The sequence below is a fragment of the Oncorhynchus mykiss genome, chromosome 11 (assembly GCF_057628025.1).
Source record: "Oncorhynchus mykiss isolate SJ-2025 chromosome 11, ASM5762802v1, whole genome shotgun sequence".
Taxonomy (NCBI): Eukaryota; Metazoa; Chordata; class Actinopteri; order Salmoniformes; family Salmonidae; genus Oncorhynchus; species Oncorhynchus mykiss.
This window is the reverse complement of record NC_143032.1, coordinates 63742947-63769067: the sequence shown is the minus strand read 5'-3', so window position 1 is coordinate 63769067 and position 26121 is coordinate 63742947. Positions and strand designations below refer to the sequence as shown.

The window sequence follows — 26121 nt, the reverse complement described above, 5'->3', positions numbered from 1 at the left end:
TGTACATTACCAGGGCTGGAAGGCTGACCTCTGTTTACTCTGGAAGCCCACACCCTTCACAGAATCGCTTCTGGTCAAAGTGAGTGCATAAGAATACCTGCACTGCCTTATCTACACTCTAAGCCTGGAGTAGTGAGCTGTATGAGTGCAGATTTATGACTGACTCTAGTCATTCATGTGTATTTGACTATTGAGCTCCTGTACAGTGTACAGTTTACTATTATTATGAATCTAAGCTCCAATCAAAACTCCGAAAGTAGTTGAGGCCTTAGGTGTGTTTAAATGGATTTATACTGCACACATTAAATACTCATCAACATTGACACAGAGACTTTACAAAGTTTAACAAGGAGAATAATTGACTGCCAACACAGTTCATTCAGCAAATGTCAACATGGTGGTAACTTTGAGCAATATTCTTGTGGAAACATCTTAAATACTAAATGCACATTTAAATATAATCTAAAACAATTTAGATATTTAAGTTTTCTTATGCAAAACTATAATACACTGAACAAAAATATAAACTTAGAATTACATTACTTACATGGAACAATTTCAAAGATACCGTTCATATAAGGAAATCAGTCAATTTAAATAAATAAATTAGGCCCTAATCTATGGATTTCACATGACTGGGAATACAGATGTCACCAACAGATGCATAACTTTAAAAAAAAGTAGGGCATGGATCAGAAAATCAGTCAGTATGTGGTGTGACCACCATTTGCCTCATGCAGCACATAGAGTTGATCACGCTGTTGTCCCACTCCTCTTTAATGTTGCTCGATATTGGCGGGAACTGGAACACGCTGTCGTATACGTTGATCTAGAGCATCCCAAACATGCTCAATGGGTGACATATCTGAAGAGTATGCAGGCCATGAAGAACTGGGACATTTCCAGCTTCCAGAAATTGTGTACAGATCCATGCGACATGGGTCCGTGCATTATGGTGAAACATGAGGTGATGGCGGTGGATAAATGGCACAACAATGGGCCTCAGGATCTCGTCACGGTATCTCTGTGTGTTCAAATTGCCATCGATAAAATTCAATCGTGTTCATTATCCGTAGCTAATGCTTGCCCATACCATAACCCCACCGCCACCATGGGGCACTCCGTTCACAATGTTGACATCAGCAAACCGCTCGCCCACACGATGCCATACATGCCGTCTGCCCGGTACAGTTGAAACCATGATTAATCTGGGAAGAGCACACTTCTCCAGAGTGCCAGTGGCCATCGAAGATGAGCATTTTCCCCAAATGAAGTCGGTTACGATGCCGAACTACAGTCCGATCAAGACCCTAATGAAGACAATGAGCACGTAGATGAGCTACCCTGAGGCAGTTTGTGCAGAAATATTTTGGTTGTGCAAACCCACAGTTTAATCAGCTGTCCAGATGCCTGATCTCAGATGATCCCGCAGTTGAAGAAGCCAGATGTGGAGGTCCTGGGCTGGCATGGTTGCACCTGGTCTGCGGTTGTGAGGCACTGCCAAATTCTCTAAAACGACAGAGGCGGCTTATGGTAGAAAAATTTAAATTTAATTATCTGGCAACAGCTCTGGTGGACATTCCTGCGGTCAGCATGCCAATTGCACGCTCCCTCAAAACTTGAGATGTCAGTGGCATTGTGTGACAAAACGGCACATTTTAGAGTGCCCTTTGTTGCCCCCAGCACATGCGCACCTGTGTAATGATCATGCTATTTAACCAGCTTCTTGATATGCCACACTTATCAGGTGGATGGATTATTTTGGCAAAGGAGAAAGGCCCAGTAACAGGGATGTAAACAAATTTGTGTACAAAAGTTGAGAGAAATAAACTTTTTGTGCAGACCAACACTTTATATGCTGCATTTATATTTTTGTTCAGTGTTTAGTTATTCTAACCCCTATTCTTCACATCCATCGTGCACCTTCTTCTTTACATCTAAAATGGTGCAAAACACACACAGTCCCCTCATTTAGCCGCAGCTAGTGCATGATCAATTATAGCAGTACAATAAATTAATAAAGCAATTTATGACCATTATGACATTAAAGAATGAACAAAATACATAAAAACTAACATTATAGAAAGAAGAAAGTGCATCTTCAATTATTGAGTAAGCAATCCAAATGCCCAGCAATCCAAGAAGTACTAGGTAGGTAGGTATGGTTTCTAGTGAGGTCACCAGCACTCCATTCACCTGAGATCCAGGTAGCAGTCAGTCTTCATCACCGTCTGAGAATAACATGCCATCCTCTTGGTCTTCGTGTGTGTTGTCACCTAAAGAACTTGTCGATGGTGTTCCGAGTTGGGCCCAGGGCTTTGACCTTCTTAGATGGGGGTGGGGGAGATGAGCCTCTCCTGGAAAAGTAGCCAGAACGAAACACAGCACATTTTTTAATGGCGTCAGACCGAGGCTCTGCATCTGTCCTCGTGCTCCTAGACCTTAGTGCTGCTTTTGATACCATCAATCACCACATTATTTTGGAGAGATTGGAAACCCAAATTGGTCTACACAGACAAGTTCTGGCCTGGTTTAGATTTTATCTGTCGGAAAGATATCAGTTTGTCTCTGTGAATGTTTTGTCCTCTGACAAATCAACTGTAAATTTCGGTGTTCCTCAAGGTTCCGTTTTAGGACCACTATTGTTTTCACTATATATTTTACCTCTTGGGGATGTCAATCGAAAACAATGTTAACTTTCACTGCTATGCAGATGACACACAGCTGTACATTTCGATGAAACATGGTGAAGCCCCAAAATTGCCCTCACTGGAAGCCTGTTTCGCACATAAGGAAGTGGATGGCTGCAAACGTTCTACTTTTAAACTCAGACAAAACAGAGATGCTTGTTCTAGGTCCCAAGAAACAAAGATCTTCTGTTGAATCTGACAATTAATCCTGATGGTTGTACAGTCGTCTCAAATAAAACTGTGAAGGACCTCGGTGTTACTCTGGACCCTGATCTCTCTTTTGAAGAACATATTTTATTTTATTTTACCTTTATTTAACCAGGTAGGCAAGTTGAGAACAAGTTCTCATTTACAACTGCGACCTGGCAAGACCATTTCAAGGACAGCTTTTTTCCATCTACATAACATTGCAAAAATCAGAAATGTTCTGTCCAAAAAGGATGCAGAAAAATTAATCCATGCTTTTGTTACTTCTAGGTTAGACTACTGCAATGCTCTACTTTACGGCTACCCGGATAAAGCACTAAATAAACGTCAGTTAGTGCTAAATACGGCTGCTAGAATCCTGACTAGAACCCAACAATGTGATCATATTACTCCAGTGCTAGCCTCCCTACACTGGCTGCCTGTTAAGGCAAGGGCTGATTTCAAGGTTTTACTGCTAACCTACAAAGCATTACATGGGCTTGCTCCTACCCATCTTTCCGATTTGGTCCTGCCGTACATACCTACACGTACACTACGGTCACAAGGCGCAGGCCTCCTAATTGTCCCTAGAATTTCTAAGCAAACAGCTGGAGACAGGGCTTTCTCCTATAGAGCTCCATTTTTATGGAATGGTCTGCCTACCCATGTGAGAGACGCAGACTTGGTCTCATCCTTTAAGTCTTTATTGAAGACTCATCTCTTCAGTAGGTCCTATGATTGAGTGTAGTCTGGCCCAGGAGTGTGAAGGTGAATGGAAAGGCACTGGAGCAACGAACCACCCTTGTGGTCTCTGCCTGGCTGGGTCCCCCATCTCCACTGTGATTCTCTGCCTCTAACCCTATTACAGGGGCTGAGTCACTGGCTTACTGGTGCTCTTCCATGCCGTCCCTAGGAGGGGTGCGTGGGTTGAGTCACTGACGTGGTCTTCCTGTCTGGGTTGGCGCCCCCCCTTAGGTTGTGCCGTGGCGGAGATCTTTGTGGGCTATACTCGGTCTTGTCTCAGGATGGTAAGTTGGTGGTTGAAGATATCCCTCTAGTGGTGTGGGGGCTGTGCTTTGGAAAAGTAGGTGGGGTTATATCCTGCCTGTTTGGCCCTGTCTGGGGGTATCATCGGATGGGGCCACAGTGTCTCCTGACCCCTCCTGTCTCAGCCTCCAGTATTTATGCTGGAGTAGTTTGTGTGTTGGGGGGCTAGGGTCAGTCAGTTATTTCTGGAGTATTTCTCCTGTTTTATTCGGTGTCCTGTGTGAATTTAAGTATGCTCGCTCTAATTCTCTCTTTCTTTCTTTGGCATGATGACTCCTTGCTGTCCCCAGTCCACCTGGCCGTGCTGCTGCTCCAGTTTCAACTGTTTTGCCTGCGGCTAAGGAACCCTGACCTGTTCACCGGACGTGCTACCTGTCCCAGACCTGCTGTTTTCAACTCTCTAGAGACAGCAAGAGCGGTAGAGATACTCTCAATGATCGGCTATGAAAAGCCAACTGACATTTCCTCCTGAGGTGCTGACTTGCTGCACCCTCAACAACTATTGTGATTATTATTATTTGACCATGCTGGTCATTTATGAACATTTGAACATCTTGGCCATGTTCTGTTATAATCTCAACCCGGCACAGCCAGAAGAGGACTGGCCACCCCTCATGGCCTGGTTACTCTCGAGGTTTCTTCCTAGGTTTTGGCCTTTCTAGGGAGTTTTTCCTAGCCATTGTGCTTCTACAACTGCATTGCTTGCTGTTTGGGGTTTTAGGCTGGGTTTCTGTACAGCTCTGAGATATCAGCTGATGTAAAAAGGGCTATATAAATACATTTGATTTTACTGCACAATTCTCACTCTGTCTTCACCAGTATCTGAAACCTTCTTGTCAACTTCTGGTCAATGTTTTAATCTACCACGCAACATTTGTGTTTAATTAAGTCCATTGTGAATGTACTGACTTTCAAGTCAATTGACCAATTCAAACTAACACGATTAGTGTCAGTAACCATGGGTACATCTAAATCAATTATCTCGCTCCTCTCTGAGTGACACTTCAATCTCTGATATATACACCCTGAGTCAGAGATATGTCTAAGAAGTTGTAGGTAGTTTCACCTTTTGCTCTTGCCTTTCTGTGGCGCTCTCCGCAGGGGCTGCTCTCGCTCTGTGGGCGGGAAACAGGAAAAGACATTAGGAAAAAAAGAATGACAACTGTCTAGGTTCGACAAGCAATTTAGTAATTTGTGTTATTTTCAAAGCTATAAAGACTGCAACCTCACAGGCAAGTTAGTTAAGAGGAAACTGGAAGAGACTTTCTTTCCATTGTCAGGCTTGAATGGGTGAAGAAGTGATTTACCAGGGGCAGTGAGCAGGGCAGGGGAGGCCCCACAGTGTGAAATGAGACGTCTTCACTCTCTCAAAGGAAATCAATACACAGCCCCCACAATACCATGTCACTGAGACAGACAGACTGGCCTCACAGTGGCCAAACATTCTTCTAGTTTCACCCTTAGAACAGGTCAGTTTCACTCTTTCTTGGAAGAAAATATACTCAACCTCAAGTAAGTTCTTGGTCTATTTTAATGACCATTTGGTATTTTATTAGGATCCCCATTAGCTGTTGCAAAATCAGCAGCTACTCTTCCTGGGGTCCACACAAAACATGACATCATATAACACATTAATAGACAAGAACAGTTCAAGGACAGAACTACATGTTTCTGGGATGTGTTTTTCCTATTCATATTAATACACTTTAAATTTGGCCTTGTATAAGAACTACAAGACACATTCATGAACAATGTGCAACAACAGATCAGAACAGCCGTAGTTATAGTCCATACTGTCATTTGCAAAACAATATGTATTGAAAAGCTTAATATAAAGAATATTTGAAGATCAGCACTAAATCAGGTAGAGTAGTGTATACATTTTATGTTAATGTATTTGATCCAGATATCAGTTTTTGTTCTGTACCATTTACATTTTGTAAATAATGTTGGTGCTTTGTAGGACACATTTGAGTTGTCTTTCGGTTTCAAGCGTGAGTTATTTACAGAACTGAACAAATGGAGCTCCATTACGTGCAGTGCGTTCGGAGAATGTTCGGACCCCTTGGCTTTTTCCGCATTTTGTTGTGTTGCAGCCTTGTTCTAACATGGATTTAATTGTTTTGTCCCTCATCGATCTGCACATGGTGCCCCATGGTGACATGTAATGTGAGATCAATCATTAAATGAAACACTGACCTTTGTGGGCAGCAGGTGTTGCATTGTGGGTGGTGCAGTCCACAGATGCCAGTCCTTCAAGCTCATGTAAGACCTCCTGGTTTAGACAGAGGTCAACGTGTCGGTTAAAGAGGGTGAGGTTATCGGTGTCCTGTGTCACCTGACACACTGGGCAGGTGAGGGCGGGTTCTCTGGGGTCATGTGACTCAACCTTGGGCGTAGTCATTGGCCGAGGGCCACCTGGGGACAACGGACGAATACGAGGGTCACTTTGAGATGAACCCTTCAGGATGTTAGGGTCTGTAACTCTAGGTATAGACACACCTCCATTTGGACAAGTGTTAAGGCAGACAGGGTTCAGGCCCACAGCGTTTAGTGAAATATTAGTTGTACTAGTCTCATACAGAAGTAGTCCTTTATTATCACCTGCACTAGAGTCCAATCGAAGGCCCAATGAGTCCAACATGCACCTACTAAGTGGGTCCCTACCTTTCTCCATCAATCCCTCCTCCCTCCTCCTTTCCCCTTCAGCTATCTCTTTCTCAATCTCCCCTTCCCTCTCTTTCTCCACCTCCTCCTCACAGACACTGGAGCCTCTCTCTAGTTCTGTGTCTGTGTGAATGTTGTGCTCCATAGGAACCCCACTGAGACACTGGTCAACATGTCTGTTGAAGACTGTCAGGTCTGTGGTGTTCACCTCCCTGAAGCACACAGGGCAGGTCAGACTGTCTGTCCCTGGCTCTGTGGACCAGTACAATGAAGTAGACACATGTGCCTCTGTGCTGCTGGCTGTAGGTGCATGTGTCATGTTGTCAGGAGCTGTCAATGCACTCATCGTGAAGTGTGTCTCTGCTGATGTATTTGGATTCTTCTGAATGGGTGTCTGTGTCTGTTTGGGCTTGGTGGCTGATGAGGTTGGGCCCAGTCTGGTCTCTAAGACGTTCCACTTTCCATCCTCTGGTGGGTCCTCTCTCTCAGCTTGCAGCCGCAGCCTCTGGGCGCGAGCTTTTTGGAAGAAGGACTGCTGCTGCTCCCCAGTCCTCCCCACCTCCACTCCTCCCCAGCTGGGTACCCAGGGGTGATCCTCCTGCCCCTGGCTCTGCTGTACCAGGGAAGGGCAGGGAAAGGGCTGGGTCTGGCCTGGAGGCTTAGGTGGATGCTCTTTCACAGGCTTGTGGGAGGAGATCTGTGAGGGGCTACTGGAGTCAGCCCTGCCTTGCTGAAGGAATCCCACAATGCTCTTCTGCTGGGGTTTCTTGTCGTCAGCTCTGACAAAGCTGGAAACTCGAATGCCTGCAGACACGCAAGGGTTGATTTTAATTAAAGATAAGAATTAATAACAGAATCAGTAGAAGGTACTTCATATATTATTGATATATACAACAGACATTAAATGTGATATTAAGTATTTTTTTCCAGTGGTATACTCCATTTAAACCAGTGAGAGAAGGTAAATTAAGGTTACCCATGAGCCTCAGTCTCAGTGGCTGGGGGCTGACGTTGTCAATCTCAGTCTTCAGCAAGTCCTTAGCGACAGCAAAGAGCTCGTCACTCGTAGCAACGGCACACGGCAATGTCCACGCTCTGGTTTTCACCTCAAAGTTGACATTTTTAAGCTTCAACGTCACTGTCTTGCCCTGGAAGAAAACAAAGCAATGACATGGTGAATTACAGGATACATCTGGTTGAACCTGGGGATGGAGTCAAAGGACAAAACAGACATTGATTTGACTGATAGATTACACTAAGTGAAGAAGGGTCAAAGACATTTTCCTAAGAGCGCGATGATCATCCCCAAGCAGCCTATTCACCAGGCAGGCTGAGGATCACACTGGTCCCTGGTATTCTCCATAATTGCTCTCTATTTCCTCCAGCTATCAAAAGAACATTAGGGCTAAGCCAGGGGGTGATGGTCGTGCCAAGGCAGCTCTCTCTATCGATTGGAGGGAAACAGACGCTCTAGTAATTGTGTGAGATGCTTCTTAGAGACAGATTGATTCTGGGATCCAACACTGATATTGTGATGTTCTGTGACCCCAAAATACCCTCTCAATACCCTCTCTGAGGAAATATCCTTTCTGTTCAAGAACACTTTCCTGCTCCCTCTTCCTGATAAAATAATGTATATGTTGAAAGATAATGATTAAATAATTCCACTCTGAAACCATATAATTTATGAAATTGATTAGAATCATAAAACTATAATCTGATGTGTGTAGTTTTAGTCAGAATTAGAACAAGGACCTTTTGTTCCTTTTTAGTATGTAAGCAGGGTGCAAGTGGGAAACAAATGATAAGAGGAGCTATCGACAGACAAGCTGGACTACTGTGTTCCTTACAGGACATTGTCTCCACCCGTGGAGGGGAGAAACGGTTAGGCTTGCAGAAGATTATGAAACATGTTGCAGATTAAACAATGTATCTATGTAGTGGAAAAACACAGACTGTCTAAGCAAGGCGTAGCTTAAGATTTGAACTTGTTTGTGTGTGTTATAAAGTCTGGGTTTGCATTTTTGATGTTAGGACGTCCTCGTGAATAAACATTTTGACTATTGTAAGCTGAGAAATCTGTTTCATTTAAATCAGAATCTTACAAACTCTGGGTTGCAGACCGAGTAGATTAATTGATTTTTAAAAAATTGTTTGATTTCAAACACTTTTACTATGAATCCAAGTGAATTTGTGTTTAAGAAAATATACTCTAAGCGAGGTGGAGAAATGTGCTACACAACTTATACCATTACTAAAAGTGTACTGTAATGAACCAAGCTGTACTTTCAAACCACTCCTCGGGGACCCCCAGTCCTTCCATGTATTTTAACTATTCTACAGCTAGCACAACTGATTCAACTTGACAACTAATCATCAAGCCTCTGAAAAGGTGAAACAGGTGAGGTAGTTCAGGGCTACAACAAAATTGTGAAACGTCTGGAGGTCCCCGAGGAGAGGGTTGAAAACCACTGCTGTGGAGTACCCGGAGAGCCTCCTTCTGCAGGTCCTGAGCCAGGTCTTGACACAGCTGCCTGCACAGAGAGAACTGCTCCTCTAATGCAACCATCTCTCCAAATGTCCTGACAGAGAATGAAGGAGATAGAGAAACATGTTGGATGTGGGGAGAGTATTAGAGTATGTTCCATTATTTATCTATTGATTTCACACATACAGTAAGGTCCAAAAGTATTTGGACAGTGACATGTTTTGTAATTCTGTCTCTGAACTGGATATGTGCAATAAATAAACACATTTTAAATGAAACAATGACTGAGGTTAAAGTGCAGACGGCCAGCTTTAATTTGAGGGTATTTTCATCCATATCGGTAGCCTAGCAAGCCACCTGATCTCGCAAGCTTACATGAATGTTCACTGCACAGCGACAATCAGTCTGGTTATTATGAGGCGAATACATTGGGTGAACCGTTTAGAAATGACAGAACTTTTTGTACATAGTCCCCCCCCCCCCTGTTTTATAGCCTGGCAACTCACACCGAATTCTTCCGCTGGTCTGTCGTTCGCTACATACTTTAGTCTGAGAATGCCATCATTGAAGTCGATTGTGGCGACGAGGGGTGTTGCACAAAAAATTGTCAGCAATTAGATTGTCTCTAACGAATCATAGTATCAAAGCAAATGAGGAATTTTAAAACCACCACTTTATACGTGTGTTCTGGCTCAACCCATCGGTTTCTGGACTAATCAGACGGCCCCGAATGGGTTTGCATTCGGGGAAAGGTCGGGGAGGTACTCAGATCCAGACTCATTGTGGAGAAGAAACTAACGTCCGTAGGCGTGGCGTTGCATTTGGCTGGAGCAAGGAGTCTGGGTAGCCAGGCAACCCAAATTAACGTGCGTATTTAAGTAGTAAAAAGTTTAGCATTTGGTCACATATTCCTAGCACGCAATAACTACATCAAGCTTGTGACTCTACAAACTTGTTTGATGCATTTACAGTTTGTTTTGGTTGCGTCTCAGATTATTTTGTGCCAAATAGAAATGAATGGTTGATAAGGTTCTGATGAGTGAGAAAGTTACCCAACCAAAATGGCTAACCTCCCATTATTGGTAATGTTGAGAGGACTCAAACATTCTCACTCATAGTTATTCAAGACTCATGCATTATTATCCAGAATCATGGTAGCATCAATATTAATGGAGAAGTGTTCAGAAACAAGTACTCTATTCTTATTTAGAATAAAAGTGACTACAAAATGACAAATTATTTACAATTAATTTCTATTTGACACAAAATAATCTGAAACAACAAAAACAAACTGCAACAGCATCTGACAAGTTTTTAGAGTCACAAGCTTGATGTAATCATTACGTGCTAAGAATATGGAACAAAATACTAACCCGTTGACTACTTTAACACACATAAGTGAATTTGTCAAAATACTTTCAGTTCCCTAAAATGGGGAGACTATGTACAAAAAGTTATGTCAGTTCTAAACGGTTCAGCCAATATGGATATAATAACCTCAAATTAAAGTTGACCGTCTGCACTTTAAGGTTAACCTCATAGTCTCTGTCATTTCAAATCCTATGTGCTTGAGTACAGAGCCAAAACAACAACAAACTTGTCACTGTGAAAATACTTTGAGCTCACTGTATGTTGCCAGAAAAGAAAAACAACTACCTCTCTGTGCTCATGCTTTTTCTCTCCCCGTCCCTGTAAGTAAATAAAAAACAGACAGACTCAAGTCAGATGACTTGAACTCATTTGAAGGATTCATCTACTGTATAGTTGCCCCTTTCTGCCCTGCCCACCCCCTCTGCCTGCCCGGCCAGAACCTCTCGATGTGTGTGGAGCCCAAGCCTAGGGAGATTTCGAGGAAGTGGTGCCAGGCTGTCTCAGAGAACAGCAAGGCCAGCAGCGCCATCTCCTGGCCAAGATGGATACAGCTGGTGATACCTAGAGCTCCCAGCATCTTCTCTGTCACGTTCCCAATGCCTGATACCTGGCACACCAAAAGACCATCTTTTACTCATCTTTATTTGTAGGCCATCAGCTAGCAACATGGTCCATAAAAAATCTCCTTGAGTAAACATCCCTTAATAGGCTGTCTAGGTTTGGGGCTGAGGTGTATAGCAACCTACCTTCCGGACTGGCAGGTCCTGTATGAATACCATGACAGCCTGTCGGTTAGAGGGGAGTCTGTACTGGCCGTTGGGTTTGTTCTTATCACTACACACCTTGGCCAGCATCATGTTTGGGGCAATGCCTAGAAGAATGACCAATAAAAGACCCATGGCAAATGTGTTACAAGCTTGATGTGACTACATACAGAATAGGATGATGAAGTTAGACTAGGATAGTAACATATCAAATGTTCCCTGAGGTATTTTCACACAGCTATGTAACCCTCAGCTCTGTTCCAAAAGACATTTCATAGTGAATTTGGGTTCACGAGTGGCGCAGCGGTCTACGGCACTGCATCAAAGTGCTGGAGTCGTCATCACAGACCCTGGTTCGATACTGGGCTGTATCATAACCAGCTGTGATTGGGAGTCCCATAGGGAGGCGCCCAATTGGCCCCGTGTCGTCCGGTTTAGGGGAGGGTTTGGCCAGTGTAGGCCGTCATTGTAAATAAGAATTTGTTCTTAACTGACTTGCCTAGTTAAATAAAGGTTCAATTAAAATCTAAATAGGGTGCTATCTGGGACTCAGACAATGTGTCCTCTGAGGAAAACGAACACACAGCGTCTCGCTCACCTGCGCTGGCAGTAAGTGAGGTTTTCTGCTCGATGCGGAAGCGCATCTCTCTCACCGCCTCCTCGGCACAGGTCCCAAACACCATCACGTCTCCCCCAGCCCCGCCCCCAGGAGCATCCTGCAGAAAGGGGCAGGAGGAGGAGCTGGGGCTGTCCTCAAACAGGACAGGAGACAGACCCTCTACTGTCTCCTGTAGGCCATCACCCTGCTCCTCAACTAGAGAGAGAGAGAGGTGTGAGATGATTCACAGCTGTGTGTCCATGTCTCTTCTCTTCTGCCCCCCTTGTCACTCGTTATACTTGACAGGTGGCAAAAGTGAACTAGATAAGAGAAAGCGAGAGGGACTACACATACATAGTTCCAATCCCTTCTAATTTACTTTCTGTCAGGCAGAAAATGAAGGAAGAATTAGATGAGGCTTATGCTATTAAGCTCTTAATAACCCTCTTTACTTTTGTTATATCTACCATAGAACATGTATCTGCCTTTATATCGCAATCGAACTACTTAAAATGGACTCTCAAAGTTGTCTTACAAATGACAACTTTATCACAGTATGTAAACTATAACTGTAAAATGGGTTTAAAAAAGGAATCCAACAGTGTAACAAATGAACATGACACATTTATTACACAGTAATCCACTGTATTTAGACACCGACTCCTGACCTGGCACTGACACGGATGTAGCTGTCCCAGTGTCGTTGGTCCGGAGACGGTGGGTACGCAGGGCCTCTGGCCAGACCCTCCTCTGCTCCAGGTGCTCACTGATGTCCAGGTAGGCCTCGTCCAGACTCATGGGAAGGAAGTGAGGGTCATAGTCTGCAAAGATCTCTTGGACCTAGCAGAGAAATAGGATGATTAGTGACCCATATGTCTGTTTAGGGAGGATATTTATACATATATTAAAAGCCTCACTGGCCACTGAAACACTGTGTGTGTCAGATCCTTACTTCAGCGCTCACTGCTCTGTATTTGTCAAAGTTGGTTGGAACAATAACCAGGTTTGGGCAGAGCTTCTTCGCGATGAAGCCAGGCATGGCGGCACGGACCCCAAACTTCCTTGCATGGTAGTTGGAAGTTGTCTGAGGAGAGTGGATAAAACATAGACAAGTTGTAGACACAACCTGGGGCTCAATACGAGGTAATTGTTGTAGTGCAATAATGGGCCATCTTTCAGATTCAGTTAGAACACCATAAACTAGTTCATACATGAAAGAGAACCAGTGTGAGAAAGATCGCCAGATATGAACCTCCCTCTGGGTAGCGAAGTCAACAGGCTTGGCTTTCTTATTTTGACATCACATAACTAGACATTTGGTATCACAAACTATATAATAATAATAATAATATATAATTATATATTATTTTGCTTGTCTCCATAGTCTTGCGTGGCCAGCCTTCCAAATCCTGTCTCGCTCATGAGAAGCCTGTGCTTATACACTACATGGCCAAAAGTATGTTGACACCTGCTCGTCAAACATCTCCTTCCAATATCATGGGCATTAATATAGAGTTGGTCCCCCCCTTCGCTGCTATAACTCTTCTGGGAAGGCATTCCACTAGATGTTGGAACATTGCTGCGGGGACTTGCTTACATTCAGCTACAAGATAATTAGTGAAGTCGGCACTGATGTCAGCGTTCCAATTCATCTCCAAGGTGTTCGATGGGGTAGAGGTCAAAGCTCTGTGCAGGAAAGTCAGGTTCTTCCACACTGATCTCAACAAAGCATTTCTGTATGGACCTCACTTTGTGCATGGGGGCATTGTAATGCTGATACAGGAAAGGGCCTTCCCCAAACTGTTGCCAGAAAGTTGGAAGCGCAGAATCGTCTAGAATGTCACTGTATGCTGTAGAGTTAACATTTTCCTTCACTGGAGCTTAGCACAAACCATGAACAGCCCCAGATCATTATTCCTCCTCCACCAAACTCTACAGTTGGCACTATGCATTGGGGCAGGTAACGTTCACCTGGCATCAGCCAAACCCAGATTCGTCTGTCGGACTGCCAGATGGTGAAGCGTGATTCATCACTCCAGAGAGTCCAATGGCGGCGAGCTTCACACCACTCTAGCCGACACTTGGCATTGTGCATGGTGATATTAGGCTTGTGTGTGGCTACTCGGCCAGGGAAACCCATTTCATTAAGCTCCCGACGTCCAGTTATTGTGCTGACGTTGCTTCCTTGAGGCAGTTTGGAACTCGGTAGTGAGAGTTACAATTGAGGACAGACGATTTTTACACGCTATGCGCTTCAGCACTCAGCACTCACCGCTCCCGTTCTGTGAGCTTGTGTGGCCTACCACTTCACGGCTGAGCCGTTGTTGCTCCTAGACGTTTCCACTTCACAATAACAGCACTTACAGTTGACCGGGGCAGCTCTAGCAGGGCAGAAATTTTACGAACAGACTTGTTGGAAAGGTGGCATCCTATGACAGTGCCACATTGAAGGTCGCTGAGCTCTCCAGTAAGGCCATTCTACTGCAAATGTTTTCTGTGCTCAATTTTATACACCTGTCAGCAACGGGTGTGGCTAAAATAGCCAAATCCACTAATTTGAAGGGGTGTCCACATACTAATGTATATATAGTGTACATGAGGTAAGAAAACATGTAATGAAACGTCTCAATAGTGCCATGTTGAAAGTTGAAAGTCACTTCAGTACGGGCCATTCTACTCCCAATGTTTGTCTATGGAGAATGCATGGCTGTGTGCTTGATTTTGTACACTTGTCAGCAACATGTGGCTGAAATGGCCAAATTCCCTAATAGGAAGAGGTGTCCACATACACTACATGGCCTAAAGTATGTTGCTAGCAAATTAACAGTCCTGTATAGAATCTCACCAGCATGCTCATAGAGCCCACGGCCATGGGTTTGTCCTTCAGGTCAGGACAGTCTCTCGTCTCCACCGCAGCGTAGAAGGCATCCATATCCACGTGCACAATAACACGGCTCAAGTCACGAACCCTCTCCAGGTCAAAGGTCATATTTTCCACCTACAACAAGACGTTCAGAGGCGACAGAACTTCAATCAAATTATAACACCTAAATATATGGGGGCGGCAGGTAGCCTAGTGATTAGAGCATTGGACTAGTAACCGAAAGGTTACAAGATCGAATCCCCGAGCTGACAAGTTAAAAATCTGTCGTTCTGCCCCTGAACAAGGCAGTTAACCCACTGTTCCAAGGCAGTCATTGAAAATAAGAATTTGTTCTTAACTGACTTGCCTAGATAAATAAATGTAAAATAAAATATACTGTAGAAGCTATAAACTTACTGTATCTGTGTGTCAGAGGCCGCATAATGTGTGTGTGTTTTTTAAATTTTATTTAACTCGGAAAGTCAGTTTACAATGATGGCCTACCTCGGCCAAACCCTAACGACGCTGGGCCAATTGTGCGTCGCCCTATGGGACTCTCAATCACAGCCGGTTGTGATACAGCCTGGAATCAAACCAGGGTCTACAGTGACGCCTCTAGCACTGAGATGCAGTGCCTTAGACCGCTGCACCACTCGGGAGCCCGCGTGTGTATAGAGCCCACCTACACCGTACCTGTGTTTGTGCTTTGCTCAACTGTTGCTCAGTGATGTGTGCTTTCTGCAGCATCATCCTCTCAATGCGCTGGTTCACCTGCTGTTCCTTTTTCATCTCGTTCTCATAGAACCTGGAGCCCTGTAGGAGAGGAAGGTAAACACAGAGGCTGATGACCTCCAGTAACTGGCCATGTTACACTGTGAGAAGAGAACACACTGGGCCTCAACAAGTGGGTTTGTCTGTTCCTGTGCCATTACATTACAGTAAGGTAGATAACTAGGGTATTAACTCAGAGTCTAGGCGAGTGTTAGTTTGGGTGTTTGGATACAGACAGAAGTTCTCAACATGGTACCTTGGAGAACTTCATGATGATCTTGTTTATCTTGTCCCTGTCAAGGCCCTCCATTCCAGCCTTGTTGTCGTTGAGGGCCATTCTGGAGAGGAAGCCCTCCCCACTGGAGGAGGTCCCCCCAGTCTCCATCCTTCACCTCAAGTGAGACCCTGCATTTAATACATAAAGTTAACGTTAGAACAAGCAAGAATAATTATGGTAACTAAGTTAACAAACTAGCTACCACAATATGTACCAAAAGTTGGTAAAAAATATTATAAACAGCTAGTAACGTTTGAAGCAAGTTTCCAACTATCAATGACAAAAAAAAAAAAATATTTTGTTTGTGTACTGGCCGAATTTGGCGCCGTTATAAGTCTCTTCTTTGCCGATGCATCTTGTCTTCGGTCTTCACTCCTGAGTTTTGAATTTGCTTCCGCATGCTAGCCACGTCATTATGGGGCAGGACCGGAGGTGCGGTCAGAGAGGAAGAGGTAAAAAGAGAGGCCCAACTCGGCGGAAAATCTGTCTCCCTCCAGCAGGTGGCGTTTTAAAAAAAATTGCACACCAAGCAAGGAGTTTTTGTATGTAGATCAATGAGTTTAGAATTTGGTAAAACATCAAATGAATGGCCTATTTTCTACGTGAGCTTTATTTGATTGAATATAATTTTCGTAATGCTTAATTTGTTACGAGTGGACTGATATAAAAGGAACAATATAAATATAAGGACACATGACATCCCCGCAAAACACCTGATATCAGAGTTGTCTCAAGATGGCTATGTATATTCATGACATGAGGCTAGTAGCATAGCATCTCTCCATTGAATACAGCACAGGTAGCTGCTGAGGGAGAAAAGCTCAAATGGAACGGAGCAAATGGAATTGCATCAAACACCTGGAAACCATGTGTTTGATGTATTTGTTACCATTTCATCTACTCCGCTCATCATTACAACGAGACCGATCTCCCTAATTAAGGTGACACCAACCTCCTGTGGAATACAGGTGGTTGAATTCAACAACCCTCATCAACTATTAAACATTTTTGGAAAATAATTGGATCCACAAATCCAAAGAAAGGATAGACGGGAGCTAGACAGCCTATTCCAATTGTTAGGGCGAAGAGACAAGTATCTTGTCTGTATAGAGAGGCCAATTGATGAAGAAGAAGAAGAACCTGGGAGCATGGATTTTGTGGGGACGGTTGAGTGGAAAAAGGCTCCAGAGACAAGCGGGAACCACAGGAACTTCTGTTATGAGTGTGGGGACCTACTGCCTCTACCTAAGCTGCAGGAGACAGTCTTCTGTTTCAGCTGTGAGGAAGGAAAGAGGAAAAGGAGGAAGAAGGCATCGAAGAGAATGACGAAAGCAGAGGTTGAGGTTGAATTTGATGAAGATGACAATAGAAAGGGAGATGGGGAGGCGAAGAAGACTGGTGGCAAGTACAAGCAGAGCAAGGAGTATGCCATGTCAAGTGCTGGAGGTGAAATAGAAATGAGTGAGAGCGAGTTAAGTGGAGTGGAAGCTGTGGTGAAGAGCTCAGAGCCCGAGCCTTTCATCAATGGACATGATAAAGAACAATCTCATCCAGTAGGAGTGACATTTTTTGAGAAAGTGAATCCTTGCCTTTTAGCAGATCCATTTGTGGTTTCAGGGTGGGTGGTAAAGGAGTTTGGTGCAGCTGAGTCATTGAAGGTAACACGTGATATTTGTGTATGTTTCTTCTGCCCAGAGGGAGCGAGATCGGTTTATTGCTTTGCTCTTAGGAATAGGGCGCCATTGAAAGGAGTGATTACTGGGGTAGCGGTGAAGGTGGACCAGCTGAAGGGGAAGATTCCCGGTGTTTGTGATGCTCGTCGTTTGATGCGATGCAGACTGGGTGGCATGACTGGTGAGAGTCATTGCCTGTTCTTCTGAGTTTTGATGTTGAGTCTTTGCCCGATAAAAGAATGTTATAATATTTCAGTTATCCCGTACAAGGTTTTGTGCTGAACCCATTACGTTGTTACAGGTGTCAAGTTTATGGGCATGTGGCAGCAATGTGTATGGGGGAGTGGCAGCAGTGTGTGAGAAGTGTGCAGAAGGGCATGAGACAAAAGGAATGTGCAGTAGAGGTGGCCATGGTGCTGGGGATCAGAAAGAAGCGTATGTGTTAATTGTAGAGGTGGCCATGGTGCTGGGGATCAGAAAGAAGCGTATGTGTCAATTGTAGAGGTGGCCATTGTGCTGGGGATCAGAAAGAAGTGTTGAGAGAGAGGCAGGTTGAGGTTACCAGGGTTAGAGTAGTGCAGAGGGTGTCATATGTTGACACACTGAAAAAAGTAGAGGAAGATGGGTCAGGGTGAGGGATCCTGATATGATTAACATTCATAGCTATGGTTATCAACTGTACAGCAGAGATGGAACGTAGGTCACAGAAATTAGATGTTGTGGTGGCAGAGAAGTTTTTGGGGGTACCATATTTGACTTCAGAAGAGTTACAGGGTGTGTTGGGTGGCGGTGTCCTGTTGGCCTGGGGAAAAGAGCCAGATGGGTTTAAATAATGAAATAGGGTTGTGGGTTTTAATGAGTATAAGGTTAAGGTTGGGTAATTGTTGGTATATTTTTTTCTCCATTTTGTTTTGTGGATCAAAGTATAAGGGATTTATATCCCGGTCAAGTTGTTGGTGGTAATGCATCGTGATTTGTATGCCAACCGCTGTTAAACCTCACTGAAGAAGAAGATGCAGGAATGCCCAACATCCAGGAACGCCCCGAATTGCAGCCGCAATTGCAACCTTCTCTACAGCGCTGATAAACAAAACCTTGACAATACATGTCCATCTACATAAACTTTAACAGGTGAGCCAGTGTTGTTGATGCATTAATATGATCTCTCTATGTAACGTGATTAATTTATTCAAACAATGAAATATCACATCGTAGCAAGTGATTTTGATATAGAGATCATATATTTTGCGCAGTTTCTGCATAGCGGCGATGATACCGAACAACCACAGGCGTAGGCAAACAGGTTTGGGTCGTCCTGTTCATGACAGCGCACTACAGATTCGCGGGGAGGCTAGCTATCGTACTGTTAGTTCTCGGAGTCTGAGGGCGTCTCTGAAAGGATTTACCATGTGTATTTGATCGTAGAGGATATGGCGCATTTAAACAGAAGGACTATTTTGACTGCTGCGTTTTGACTGGATTGCTAGCCAGCTAACTAGCTTTAGCTAAATGCATTGTATTTGCTTCTAGCTAACTTGAGATAGCAAACGTTACGTCGTGTTGCTATCGAAACACATAGCCCGCAAGAAGTTGTGGATTTAACGCTACGTTAGTTAACCATGCAATTATTGCATGCCAATCAGGAGTGGCTTGCTTAGTTATACTGTCTCATGTTTTTCTACAACGTTTGCCCTCTAACCGATTTGGCAACACTCGCTAGGCCAAGTCTTATCAATTTGTGTATTTTAATTTGCACGTGGTAAACGCTATCCTCTAGGTAACTACCAACAACTTGGTTGTTAAATGTCGGAGAATAGTTCGAACTCGTCGGGCTCAGATGAAGATGTGGATCCCGAATCTGGGCAGCCTGTTGAACTCGGTGGCGTCCTAAGCAAGGTAAGACAAACAATGTATCTTTATTCAGGACTTGATCCTCTAAAAAACACTGCTACAACTACAATAACTAAATACCTGCTAGCTTTTATTCAAAGTTTGATGTGCCCATTGTACACTTCCCTATGGTGTACAATGGTTGGGTCAAATTGATCAAAACATTGTCAATCTAAATTACTATCAGCCAATAGGTACAACAAACAAATGGCCGCTGTTACTAATAACAAGCTGCCTGGGCCAAATTGCAATCAGGGATTGACATTAAAGTCTGAAAGGCACTTGCCCAGTATTTATTTTTTTGGTTGCTCGAGGATTCTGATCAGTTGACCAAACATGTAAATGAGCTATTTATACACAAAGTGCAATATATCGCCTGCCTTTCATCTACACATGGGGAGGAATCAGAAATATTCGTTTTAGGCTACTGGAATTCTTTGCAGATTGTTTGTTATTTTATTTGATCACATGCCCAATGGGACAACATCAAAGCAGGCTCCACTGCTCAGTTCACTTGCCTCAAGCAATAGGGTGACCTTTAATGTCAATCCCTGGCCATTAATAGCATCCTTTTGTGGGACATGCAACACCCACTTCTCTTTCAATTAACCAGGAAATGAATTTAACCAATCATTGTCTTCTATAGTGATTGTGTGAAACTAAATATATGACCCCTGTCCTACTGTAAGTACACCGCTAGTAGAGTTGTAGGCTTGACTATCTGCTCTTATGTTTTGTTGACAGTGGACCAACTACATTCACGGATGGCAGGACCGGTGGGTAGTGTTGAAGAACAACACTCTGAGCTACTATAAATCAGAGGATGAGCGGGAGTACGGCTGCAGGGGCTCTCTGTGTCTCAGCAAAGCTATCATCACTGTAAGTAAGAGGAAATGTTAATTTCCTCTCAGAAAGCAGCATTATGGCACATTTTGGCAAAAATGTTTGTTCAGACACTGAAATGGTGGAAGTGAAATGACAAGGGCATACTGACACTACAAGAAGCACCAGTTGTAAACACATATACATTGTTCTTTAGGCATCTGAAATCCTGATTCTGTATTGTAATCTCTGGCCACATACTGTTATCCTTTGTGTGGTATGCTTCTGTTTCTAGCCAGTTGACACTTTATTCTCCTCAGGCAGGCCTCCTGTTGGTTAGATAAACTGAAATCCAACTCCCTGGTTAAACATATTTTCTTTCTGAAATACCATGGTTCACTACAGAGGCCAAACAAATGGTGTTACTGCTATTTGTGCAATAGGATTAAATGACTGAAATCAGATTAAAACCATAATATGGGTTGTTGTAACTTTCCTTAGGTCCAATGCAGCTGTTTTTATCTCAATATTAAATATAATTTCTGGGTAACAACTAAGTAACAATTAAATACCTTACTGTGATTGTTTTCAATTAAATGGTCAAAAATAAACAAAAATAGCTTCTTAGCAAAGAGCAATTTCTCAATGAAGGGTTTTGTTAGGGCTCTCTGGGAGAGGTCTGAGTTAGGAGGGGAAAATTACAAATTAGCTGTTATTGGCAGAGAGGTGTGGAACTCTTTCTCATTGGTCTATTAACTAATTTACCACCTGGTAATGTCACCAGGCAGGCAAAAAATCCGTCTCACTAAAACAGGCTGAAATTTCAGGCAGTTGTTTCTAACAGCTCTTACACTAAGGGAAGGGGAAAGGAGAATAACTAGTCAGTTGTACAACTGAACGCATTCAACTGAAATGTGTCTATCGCATTTAACCAAACCCCTCTGAATCAGAGAGGTGCTGCCTTAATCAACATCCATGTCATCTGCTCCCAGGGAACAGTGGGTTAACTGCCTTGCATGGGCAGAATGACAGATTTTTACCTTGTCAACTCAGGAATTAGTTCCAGCAACCTTTCGGTTACTGGCCCAACGCTCCTACCTGCCAGGCTACCTAAAGGACATTATCATAATTTACACAGTATTATTCCAACCTGATAGTGTGGATATATACAGTACCAGTCAAAAGTTTGGACACACCTACTCATTCAGGGGTTTTTCTTTATTTTTACTATTTTATACATTATAGAATAATAATGAAGACATCAGCTATGAAATAACACATGGAATCATGTAGTAACCAGAAAAGTGTTAAACAAATCTAAATATATTTTATATTCTTCAAATTGCCACCCTTTGCCTTGATGGCAGCTTTGCACACTCTTGGCGTTCTCTCAACCAGCTTCATGAGGTAGTCACCAGGAATGCATTTCAATTAACATGTGTGCCTTGTTAATTTGTGTAATTTCTTTCCTTAATGTGTTTGAGCCAATCAGTTGTGTTGTGACAAGTTAGGGGTGGTATACAGAAGATAGCCCTATTTGGTAAAAGACAAAGTCCATATTATGGCAAGAACAGCTCAAATAAGCAAAGCGAAATGACAGTCCATCATTACTTTAAGACATGAAGGTCAGTCAATGTGGAAAATTTCAAGAACTTTGAACGTTTCTTCAAATGCAGTCGCAAAATCCATCAAGCACTTTGGTGAAACTAGCTCCCATGAGTCCCACAGGAAAGGAAGACCCAGAGTTCCCTCTGCTGCAGAGGATAAGTTATAGAGTTGTCAGCCTCAGAAATTGCAGCCCAAATAAATGCTTCACAGAGTCCAAGTAACAGACGCATCTCAACAACAACTGTTCAGAGGAGACTGTGTGAATCAGGCCTTCATGGTCAAATTGCTGCAAAGAAACCACTGATAAAGGACACTAATAAGAAGAGACTTGCTTGGGCCAAGAAACATGAGCAATGGACATTAGACCGGTGGAAATCTATCCTTTGGTCTGATGAGTCCAAATTTTTGGTTCCAACTGCCGTGTCTTTGTGAGACGCAGAGAAGGCTAACTGAGGATCTCTGCATGTGAGGTTCCCACCGTGAAGAATGGAGGAGGAGGTGGTGTTATGGTGTGGGGATGCTTTGCTGGTGATGCTGTCATTTATTGAGAATTGAAGGCACACTTAATCAGCATGGCTACAACAGCATTCTGCAGCGCTACGCCATCCCATCTGGTTTGCGCTTAGTGTGACTGTCATTTGTTTTTCAACAGGACAATGACCAAGAAGGAGAGTGATGGTGCTACATCATGACCTGGCCTCTACAATCACCCGACCTCAACCTAATTGAGATGGTTTGGGATGAGTTGGACCGCAGAGTGAAGGAAAAGCAGCCAAGAAGTGCTCAGCATATGTGGGAACTCCTTCAAGACTTTTGGAAAAGCATTCCTCATGAAGCTGGTTGAGAGAATGCCAAGAGTGTGCAAAGCTGTCATCAAGGCAAAGGGTGGCTACTTTGAAGAATCTCTAAAATATATTTTGATTTAACACTTTTTGGTTACTACATGATTTCATAGTTTTGATGTCTTCACTATTATTCTACAATGTAGAAAATAGTACAAAGAAGGAAAAACCCTTGTAGGTGTGTCAAAATGTTTAACTGGTACTGTATAACACAGGATTTTTTTTTTTTACTGTATTGGGCATTTAGGTGAAAGGTGTCTTTGTGCTTCTAAGAGAGCATTAGAAAAAAGGAACTATGTAAAGCAACAGACAAGGTTTTAACTACTAGCACCACACCTACACAGTCAGTGGCACTCAGTCTGTTTTATAATGAAGGCAAAAACAAGACTCAAAGACGCAACCTCTCTCTGCCATCTTTCCAAATATCCCTGAGCTGTCTGTCGACAGACTCTTCTATCTGTGTTGTGTGAGGTCTTAGGAATGCAGAAACTAGCCATTGGCAGTGTTTGGAAAGCTACTCTGAAAATAGTTTACCAAGATACCAGTTACTTAACATTGGAAGAAGGTAAGCTACACTAAAGCTACCCGTACGAGTAATATAAAAACAGCAGAAAAAGAAATGTCCCTTTTTCAGGACCCTGTCTTTCAAAGATAATTTGTAAAAATCCAAATAACTTCACAGCTCATCATTGTAAAGGGTTTAAACGCTGTTTCCCATGCTTGTTCAATGAACCATAAACAATTAACGACTGTTCCACAGGTGCATGTTCATTAAGACACTAACAGCTTACAGACGGTAGGCAATTAAGGTCACAGTTATGAAAACTTAGGACGCTAAAGAGGCCTTTCTACAGACTCTGAAAAACACCAAAAGAAAGATGCCCAGGGTCCCTGCGCATCTGCGTGAAAGTGACTTAGGCATGCAGCAAGGAGGCACGAGGACTGCAGATGTGGCAAGGGCAATAAATTGCAGTGTCCGTACTGTGAGATGCCTAAGACACCGCTACAGGGAGACAGGAAGGACAGATGATCATCCTTGCAGTGGCAGATGACGTGTAACAACACCTGCACAGGATCAGTACATCTGAACATCACACCTGCGGGACAGGTACAGGAAGGCAACAACAACTGCCTGAGTTACACCAGGAACGCACAAGGTCTTCACCAGACATCACCGGCAACAACGTCGCCTATGGGCACAAACCCACCGTCGCTGGACCAGACAGGACTGGCAAAAAGTGCTCTTCACTGACGAGTCGCGGTTTTGTCTCACCAGGGGTGATGGTCGGATTTAAGTTTATCGTCGAAGGAATGAACGTTACACCGAGGCCTGTACTCTGGAGCGGGATCAATTTTGAGGTGGAGGGTCCGTCATGGTCTGGGGCGGTGTGTCACAGCATCATCAGACTGAGCTTGTTGTCATTGCAGGTAATCTTAACGCTGTGCGTTACAGGGAAGACCTCCCTCATGTGGTACCCTTCCTGCAGGCTCATCGTGACATGACCCTCCAGCATGACAATGCCACCATACTGCTCGTTCTGTGCGTGATTTCCTGCAGGACATGGATATCAGTGTTCTGCCATGGCCATGGAAGAGCCCAGATCTCAATCCCATTGATCACGTTTGGGACTTGTTGAATCCCCCCCCCCCCCCCCCCCCCCAGAAATGTCTGGGAACTTGCAGGTGCCTTGGTGGAAGAGTGGGGTAACATCCCACAGCAAGAACTGGCAAGTCCTGGCGTGAAAGTGCCTTAGGCATGCTGCAAGGAGGCTTGAGGGCTGCAGATGTGGCAAGGGCAATAAATTGCAGTGTCCGCACTGTGAGATGCCTAAGACACCGCTACAGGGAGACAGGAAGGACAGATGACCACCCCCCCCCCCACACCTTTTGTTCAGGGACACATTATTCCACTTCTGTTAGTCACATGTCTGTGGAACTTGTTCAGTTTGTCTCAGTTGTTGAATCTTGTTCTGTTCATACAAATATTTACATATGTTAAGTTTGATAAAAAATTTACGCAGTTGACAGTGAGAAGACATTTCTTTTTTTGCTGAGTTTAGTTTACATAAAGTAAATTTGAAAATGTAGTTCACTACATCATGATTATTTATCCCGAAATAGCTAGATCTAAATCTGAAATATCATAGACCTCAAATTGCAAGAACAGATCACACTGGAGTTAAGTGTCAACAGAAAGTTTGTGTTTAATAGGCTAAAATAATGTTTCAAGTGAGAATTAGGAAGGTCTCATGCCATTTCCTACTTTACTCATATTTTGTTTTTACCAAAAAAGTAATGTAGGTTCAGTAGTTAGATACATGGTAAATAGTAATTAACTACAAAAAACACTACCAAGATCTGAACTTAGTTCAACTAGCACCAAGCTACTGCAAAATGTAGTTAAATTATTAGTTGAACTACATGTAGTTCACTACTCTCCAACACTGGCCATCGGTTAATGTCTTGCTCAATAGAGGCCAGCTTCACTGTTAGGATGTACACCATACTCACTGTAGGTACAGTATTTGTGCAGAAAATGCAAGTCAGATAATTCCAGATAATTCCGCCTCAGGCTATGGCTAGACTCGGTACAGTACACTCACTGTAGGTACAGTATTTGTGCAGAAAATGCAAGTCAGATAATTCCGCCTCAGGCTATGGCTCAACCTCATGCTGTGTCACAACACCGCAGGCTACTGTTTACGCATCGCTCTCAGTATCTGCTGCATTTGTTCAGTATCCTGTGCTTCTTTCAAGAGGGATGGAAATCATACACTGCTCTTTTCATGCAGTATGTGTGTGTTTGTCAGAGATGTATTAGGTTTTGTATTCTCTGTTACGTTTATTTTCACGTACAAGGTAAAATATCTTCACATTAGAGTTGATAATTTTATTTTTATTTTACCTTTTATTTAACTAGGCAAGTCAGTTAAGAACAAATTCTTATTTACAAAGACGGCCTAGGAACAGTGGGTTAACTGCCTGTTCAGGGGCAGAACGACAGATTTGTACCTTGTCAGCTCGGGGGTTTGAACTTGCAATATTCCGGTTACTAGTCCAACGCTCTAACCACTAGGCTACCCTGCCGCCCCCTAATGATCGTAATACTGGTACTAACTACTAGTGATGCACCGATATGACATTTTTGGCCGATACCGATATTTTCCTTGCCCCCAAAAAAAACAACTGATAATCGATTATTTAATATTTTAGCGTCCTTTTTAAGCATTCTAGCACATGTAAATAGGTAACACACACACATGGATGCAGCGGTCTAAGGTACTACATCTCAGTGCAAGAGGCGTCACTACAGTCCCTGGTTCGAATCCAGGCTGTATCACATCTGGCCGTGATTGGGAGTCCCATAGGGAGTCGCACAATTGGCCCAGCAGCGTCCGGGCCGTCATTGTAAATAAGAATTTGTTCTTAACTGACTTGCCTAGATAAATAAAGGTTACACACACACACTACACTGACTGAAAAGTAATTTTGTTGGCATTTCCATATGTCCCCATTACCAGTAAAACATCATCAAAACCTTTTTCTTTCACTTGCTGTGCTGTT

At 43.4% G+C, this 26121-nt stretch overlaps 2 protein-coding genes across 9 annotated transcripts in view; one reads left to right on the top strand and one right to left on the bottom strand.

Annotated features, from left to right (window-relative positions):
* Nucleotides 1-273: 273 nt before the first annotated feature.
* LOC110536169 (DNA polymerase kappa) lies at nucleotides 274-16139 on the bottom strand. 7 transcript variants are annotated; one of them, XR_016484654.1, is made up of 16 exons: nucleotides 16033-16139; nucleotides 15702-15850; nucleotides 15368-15487; nucleotides 14657-14809; nucleotides 12764-12895; nucleotides 12480-12651; nucleotides 11812-12027; nucleotides 11196-11320; nucleotides 10890-11056; nucleotides 10735-10767; nucleotides 9076-9172; nucleotides 7567-7738; nucleotides 6123-7394; nucleotides 4990-5038; nucleotides 2197-2357; nucleotides 274-1509 (listed from the first exon to the last, which is right to left on the bottom strand). XR_016484654.1 is itself a non-coding variant. In XM_021621772.3 (16 exons), the coding sequence occupies exons 2-16, from the start codon at nucleotides 15828-15830 to the stop codon at nucleotides 2273-2275; spliced, it is 2736 nt and encodes a 911-aa protein (XP_021477447.3). In that variant the 5' UTR covers nucleotides 15831-15850; nucleotides 16037-16137; the 3' UTR covers nucleotides 274-2272. The 7 variants fall into 7 exon arrangements, 5 of the variants coding, with proteins under 5 accessions (XP_021477447.3, XP_090047036.1, XP_090047035.1 ...); XR_016484653.1 differs by having other exon boundaries at nucleotides 16037-16137; XM_021621772.3 differs by having other exon boundaries at nucleotides 274-2357; nucleotides 6123-6341; nucleotides 6528-7394; nucleotides 16037-16137.
* Nucleotides 16140-17400: 1261 nt separating this feature from the next.
* Nucleotides 17401-26121, top strand: part of LOC110536167 (ceramide transfer protein) — a 40623-nt gene continuing 31902 nt past the window's right edge. The window contains exons 1-3 of one of the 2 annotated variants that reach the window (XM_090190911.1): nucleotides 17401-18526; nucleotides 19173-19291; nucleotides 20030-20164. In XM_090190911.1, the coding sequence (XP_090047037.1) occupies nucleotides 19199-19291; nucleotides 20030-20164 (228 nt within the window). In that variant the 5' untranslated portion in view covers nucleotides 17401-18526; nucleotides 19173-19198. Of the gene's footprint in view, nucleotides 18527-18653; nucleotides 19292-20029; nucleotides 20165-26121 lie in introns of those variants that run through there. The other variant, XM_021621765.3, reaches the window with a different exon arrangement.